The sequence below is a fragment of the Chaetura pelagica genome, unplaced genomic scaffold, assembly GCF_000747805.2.
Source record: "Chaetura pelagica isolate M959 unplaced genomic scaffold, ChaPel_1.0 scaffold13, whole genome shotgun sequence".
Lineage (NCBI taxonomy): Eukaryota > Metazoa > Chordata > Aves > Apodiformes > Apodidae > Chaetura > Chaetura pelagica.
Genome location: NW_009954543.1, coordinates 676,100 through 683,037, shown reverse-complemented (window position 1 = coordinate 683,037; position 6,938 = coordinate 676,100). Strand labels below are relative to the sequence as shown.

At 40.9% G+C, this 6,938-nt stretch overlaps 1 protein-coding gene across 1 annotated transcript in view; it reads left to right on the top strand.

Moving 5' to 3' along the window:
- The window catches only part of TTC7A (tetratricopeptide repeat domain 7A), a 174,177-nt gene that overhangs the window by 128,604 nt on the left and 38,635 nt on the right, over positions 1-6,938 (top strand). Inside the window, exon 18 of the mRNA XM_010004957.1 lies at positions 6,457-6,659. Within this exon, the coding sequence (XP_010003259.1) occupies positions 6,457-6,659 (203 nt within the window). The remainder of the gene's footprint in view (positions 1-6,456; positions 6,660-6,938) is intronic.

Here is a 6,938-nt window from a genome sequence, read left to right as displayed (position 1 = left end):
CTTCTGCCCTCCCTGCTGCCCCCCCTGCTGCCCTCCCCTTCTGCCCTCCCTGCTGCCCTCCCCCTGCTGCTCTTCCTTCCCAAAGCTTGCAGGTGTCTGAAACCCCCTCAAGTTATTAGCTGTGATGCTGAAGGCGTTTATCAGGTTCCGGAGGTGTCTTTACTGACATTGCCAGAATAGCTGGGATCAGATCCTGCCCCATGATGGAGCACTGGTTGTTGAAGCAGTTCTCTAATATTTTTGTTTCTTTTTTTGCTTTTGTGTTGGTGGTGGTGTTGGGGGATTTTTTGTGTGTGGTTTTTTTTTTAAAGTCCTTTCAAATTTTAGAGTTTTGAATTTAGAACTTGCCCATTCAGTGCTTGAGTTCTTGAGCTTCATGAGCACTGCTGATTTTTTGTGGCTCTTTATAGTGACACAAAGCACCATGAAAAGCTGGAGCCTGGGGGAGGGAGTGGGATAGCAAGAAGGAGTCCTTTATTACACAGCTATTACTGAGGAGAATAAAAGCATACTGCAGTGATGGATGCCTTGCAGTGTTTACTTACTGGGAGGGATTAGGAACACTTCACACTGGAGACAGAAATGGTAAAGTGAGCTGGTTTGGTCCTCCTTGAACTGTTACTAGTGAAGTTAAGAAGCCAGCAGTGATTCTGCTAAGCCTCCTGGGTTAGCAAGTTCTGTCCTAGGCTTTTCTGGTTCAGACTAAGGATCACCAAATTCCCCTTTTCTCTTCATTTCACTGTCCTCAGGGGGATACTAGGGATACTACTTTCCAGCTAGTTATTTTATTTCTATCAACAATTAATTTTAAAAGCCAAAAGGAGTCTTAGTGTTATATCTGTACTGGGCATCTTGGATTGCTTCCCCCATTCTTGAGGCTTCTGGATATTTCTCATTGTTGAAGCAGGAAGTGAAACTTTGCAGACTGATGATCTGTTGGCATTAGCAGTCTTCAAAGAGCACATGCCATTGTTCATAATCTGCGACATGCAAACTTGCACATGTGTGTGAATGCTCACTTGTGAGCAGCAGCTAGAAATGCTCTTTGCCAAGATTCTTTGGCTTCTTTGGTGAGAGATGGAGAGAAATCTGTGTCACTACCAGTGGTACCCAGAGAATGACAGAGGGTACCAAATACCAGCATTTCCTCAGCTACTCAGTAACATTTGGGCAAGTTATGAAGTGTGCACAATCATGAGAAGGAAGCAGGACATTTGTTCACAATGGAGACAGGGAATAGGAATTTATATTTGGGCTGGAATATGAAGTCCTTCCCTTGACGACAGCCAGTAGTACATGTTGTCAGAGAGGGTACAAGGAAACTCCAAAGCCGCACTTCCAACAGAAGCATTTTTACGTTACCCTTCTTAGTGGTGGTCTTATTGCCTAGAAGATGGTGATTTGCTTCTCCTACCTGGGAAAGAGCTGTTTCCTCACCAGTGAGCAGAGTCCCACTTCACATAAAGGAATCAGCTATCTTATAGTATTTCAAGTGATGTTTTGACTGCACCATTTTCTGTGGAAGTTAGTTTGTGGTAGTTCTGTGTTGTTTCCAGAACTGTTCATCCTAATGCTGCATTTGCACATAAGCTTAGTGGCCTTTTCAGCCCCGGAAGAGACCTGAAGCTTGGAAATTTAAAGCAGGTCCCTGGGCTCCAGCTAACTACCGGTTTGCATGCAAAGGCAGCCTTTGAGGATGTAAACCTATTGTCTCATTCAAAAGAGCAAGCAGCTGAGCTCAGGTGAAGGGGAACATGTGGCAGTTTCTGTTCTCCATTTCTGTATCAAAGGTTTGCATCAAATTAAATTACTGCAGTCAGGGTACAGCTTGAGAAGTCTTCCATCTAATCTGCTGGCATCTTCTCAAGCTACTGTGTGTGGGGTGGTGTCATAATATAGAACAACTGCTAAACTGTCACCTGCCAGACAGGAAAGGTAGCAGGTTACATTTTTTTCCCTTTGTCATGGTAATAGCTCTGTACTCACTGCTGAAGTCAGAGCTGTCCTACAGGAGTGTGTCTTTCCAGCTAGCTAAGGGCTACTGCAGTAAAAAAAGTATTAATAGCTTCTGAAGGCAGATGATGTGGAACAGGAATCATCTTCCTACCCATCCTTGCAGGTGCTCTAACCTTCTTTAAGTGTGAAAGGCTGCTCCGCACTGTACCATCCTGCCAGTCATCTAGCTGCATTGTGTGGGCCACATCACTGTGCAGCAGCATTTTTGGGGTGGACTAGAGTAGACAAGTTCCTTAGATCCAATGGGCACACACAACCAAGCAATGTGGAGCAGACTGCTTGTGGGAGTTAAGTGCTGTGTCTTGGATTACACCAAACGTGATTTGCGGGGAATGAAATTTTAATTCTTAAGTTGTTCACATCACAAGAACACATTTTAAATCCATTTGATTTTTTGGCTAGAATTACAGTTGTTGCTGCTTCTGTGGTGACAAGCACAATCAGTCTTGGCACTGCTTTGAAACATGTAGGAAATGGGAAACAGCGTCAGTGTTCAAGGTGATAGCAGGGAGCTCTGTTCCTTAAACTAGTACTGTGAATGTAGACATGACTAGATTACACTGTTGTTACTCCTCTGTTGAACTCTGACAGAGGTCTGTCAAAGAATTTATCTTGAGATGGAGAAAGGAGCCTGACTGCAGGAGATTCAGCTTTGTCAGTCTTCTGGGACGTGCCCTCAGTCTGTGCATAGGTTACTGGTCTTTGGAGAGTGAGTAGATGATACGCTTCTGGCAGTTCTTACCTGATTAAGGAGCTTCACTGTAACTGAGCTTTAATGCTAGCAGAAACAGCTGGAAGAACAAGGAGCTCGTATTAGGAGTTAACGATCATCTGAGTGAAGATGCGTGCTGCTCTCAGGAACTGGGCCCAGCATTAAGGCTGGTGTATCAGTGGAAGTCTAGTTGCAAGCCAAGACAGAGGCAGCTATAGCCATAAGAGGAGACGACATTTGTTCAGAAGAACAGCAGAGCAGGCTGGACAGTACTGCAGGAAAGCATGGATGGAAAGCATAAGGTGGATATGGGACAGAAATTAATCAAGCTAGGCTGGACCTTGGAGTCAGCTGGATAGCTGCTTGTGATCTCAGTGGGTGCCAGCTCAAGCTTCGATTAGTGAATGAAAGGAGAGTGCATGATTCATCCTGTCTTTGCCCATCTATGCTGTGCACTCTCAGCCCATACCTATAGGTAAAAGTGCTGAAGTATTTCCTAATAATAATTCACACTCAGAATTTCTAGCATTACTGCAGATATGCTAATAGATGAGATACTACATCCAGGATGATAATCTCTCTTTGTTCAGTAGCATTCCAGAGAGCTTTTGGTGGTCCTTGGTTCAAAACAAAATGTAAATTTGTTTAAGTTTTTATGAAGATGGTGTTAAGTGAGAGAGAAAGGAAGCTCACAAACATGGCCTTTGGATTCAAACATGCAAATGTCAGTACCAAGTACAATGTAGTCCAATAGCTGGAGGTTTGTAAATGGTTTCTCTGAAGAACTGAACCTTTCGCAGGGTAAGAATTACAGATCTTCTCTACCTGTGTGTCAGTCTGAGGAGATACCCTCTTTCATAGTAGAATCAGGTGCAACATCTCTATAATAAAACTTCTTGCAAAAGCTGCTGATCTGGGTATATGTTTATTTACAGCATGATTAAATGATATAAGGAGATATGCTGGATAATCCAGTGGACAGGAAGCTGCTAACCCAGGTTATACAAAGGCAGGAGTTTCAGTACTTGCAGTATCTTTGAGGAGGCAGTTATAGTGCCATGACCAATTTGAGTCCTCAATTTTTGGGTTTGATTTCTACCTCTATCTGTGTTTTTATTCCGTGTTGTGTAAGAGTATCTTGTTAATCTATAAATAAAATGAGTATGTAAATAAATGAAAAATGAGTTTAGAGAAGACACATTTTAATGCAGGCCTAAATTAATTCCCTTAATGTCTATTTTTAGCTGGGTGGGTACACTCCTTTCTTTTTGTAACCCAAAGGCACCTCTCTCATTCTTTTTTTTAATGCAAATTAGGGCTCCCACACCATTAAATCATTTTTATTGACTATTGAGCCTGCAAAGAAATGGACCGAACTTTAATATGCTACATTACCATACCATAAAATACAATTTGTAGATCTTATTTAGATTCTGTGTTGCTGCACTTCCTCTAAATAATTGTTATTACTGAAGAAGATTTACAGGCACTGTTGAAAGAAAGAGTAAGTGCTCTCCATTTTGTATGCATTGAAACACCAGCTGTGTGTGATTTCACATCTAAACCCCCTTGCTCCCCATTCTTTTCTGAAATGAAACAGGTCACATTATGCTGTTAGTTGCTAACAGAGCTTTTAATATGGCAGTATCCAGAAATTCTGCTGACTTCAGTCAGTACCAGGATTTCACCCCTTCTTTTGTGCTGCTAAGTTTGTGCTAACTTTGCAAATGAATTGTTTATCTTCAGGCTGTGAATCCTCACTTTGCACATCCCCATCTTCATTATTGCCACATGCACTGCATCAGCTGCTATGCAGCACTTAGCAGGAAAATGCTCTATTCCTAGTGAAATGCAAGTAAAATGCTGTCCTCCCTTAAAATTTTTAGTAAGACCACACACATACTCAGCTTGACAAGGCAGAGGGTCTTGTTTTCTGTTATTATAGATAGCTACAGACTCTTGGAGCCAAGGGAGAGGATGCATGCTGAGATTTTATAATGATTAACCAGAGAGAAATGTATATGAGTCACTCTTTTTTTAAGGAGTATAGCTCTTACCAAGGAACTAGTATTTTGCTCAAGTTGACAGCCTTGGAGAATGACATTTATCTCTACCAGAACCTAGGGATGGCTAAGAAACATTTGAGCATTCTCTTGGCAATGTCTCACCCTTCCTCTAGAAGGACCACTTCAGAAGTGGGTGTTCAGCTGTGCTGTCATTTCAGTACACAGTCGTTTTCAGTGTGCTAACAGAAGTGCTATTTGTGGTCCCAGCCTCATGTCAGACCAAGGAGGAGCCTTTCCATCTTCAAGCAGGACTGCCTTTGAGATGCTCTCCTGCTCACCTCTACCCAACAAGGTCCATGGTCACCATTCCAAGCCCCACAGTCATATGGGTCTCCCAGAGTTTTGAAACCAGCAGAGTTTCAAAGCTATTTAAAAGGAATTTTCAGGCTGATTTCCCCCCTCACAGAGAGTTCCTGAGGATATTCACTGCCTTTAAAAGTCAGGTTATTTGAGGCTATGTCTAATTTCAGAAGTTTTTATCTAAATCTGGAGCCTGGATTAGTAATTTTGAATAGGACTCTTGAACTATTAATACTGCATTACCACATCAGTAAAAAATATGATTGTCAGTGATAATGTATAGGACACAGTTTATAAACCAAAGAGCAATGGCTGCTGTATGAAGAGGGAGAATTATTTTATATACATATATGCATACATAAATATATATATCTAAAAACACAGTTTCACTTTTCAGTTACATGTGGCAGTGAATATTATCACTTTTGAAGTCTTTTTCAAGGATTTAATGTGTAATAAATCTAGAATTACAATAGACTGTTTCAGTTGGAAAGAACCTACAATGATCATCTAGTCCAACAATGACCTAGTCCAAACCCTGAGAAATGTTAGTTTAGCAATGCTATACAATTTATGTTTAACATGAGAAATTATTTGATTAACAAATTGACAGTCAAGCACATGAGTATGTCTGTTACTTTTTTTTTTTTTTCCTAAGAAAACATCTAAGATAGTAGAGGTAACTGGTAGTTTAAGAAAGTGACTGGGCAAGAGCTCTCTTTTGATTTTCTGTAGAGTATGTATGAGGAAGTAAATGTGTGAATACACAATATAAATAAGTCGCTATGATAAAAGCCTTTTGATTTTAATAGTCTCTGAAAAACAAGAGACAGCTATCTCATAAACTACACTAATAAGCAGATAGAAACACTTCTAATACTTTAAAAAAAATAAGTTATCTAATGTCCAGCTCAGTCAGATGTATTCTATTACTCTGACTTGTTTAAAGTTCTCAGTAGACTGAGAACTTATATGGCTTATTCTGTTCCTTTTCCCTCCTAGAATACTTGGAAATACATATGATGGCTCCAGGTGGCTACTAGCCCTGCTTCCTTAGGGCTCAGTTGAGCACTGTTGACATTCCTGACTGAGGAATCCTTAAGACTGTTGTCTCTCAGGACAACACCTGAAGATGTCAGTGAACATCTGTATAGAGCTCTTAGCATTAAAAAAAGTCCATTCAGTGAATCGATTTGTGACAGTAAGCACTAACCATAGTAGTAAGCACTGTGCAGGATCATGGCCTCGTGTTTTAGTATGCTTAAGGGCAATGATTTGTAATTAATGTGAAGAAAGGTCTCTGACTTACTTCAACTAATGGTAGGGGTTGTTTGTTTTGTTTTGTTTTGTTGGTTTTTTTAGCTGAACTCTTCATGGAACAACAGCATCTCAAAGAAGCAGGCTTTTGTATCCTGGAGGCAGCTAGTCTTTTCCCCACATCTCATGCTGTACTGTACATGCGTGGGAGGCTTGCAGAGATGAAAGGCAATTTGGAGGAGGCTAAGCAATTGTATGATGAAGCGCTCACAGTGAATCCAGCTGGAGTGGAAATTATGCACAGCCTGGTGAGTTTGCAGGGGCTCAGCTCCATTATAGTATTTATGTTCCTGATTAACTGTAATAAGAGGGGAGAGGGCTCATGCTTGCTCTGGATGCCATTGTCTTCCTAATCCGGAGAGCAAGTGACTGTTCCAAGATTAAATTGGGTAGCTTGAACTTCTATTTTAAGATTGGATTAAATGTTTTTAACTAATTAAGACTTGTGTCAAAAGTAAATATTTTAATTGACAAAGGCTGATAGTTTTGGAAGTCAATCCACTGCTTTGTCTTTGCTGCTTTCCCTA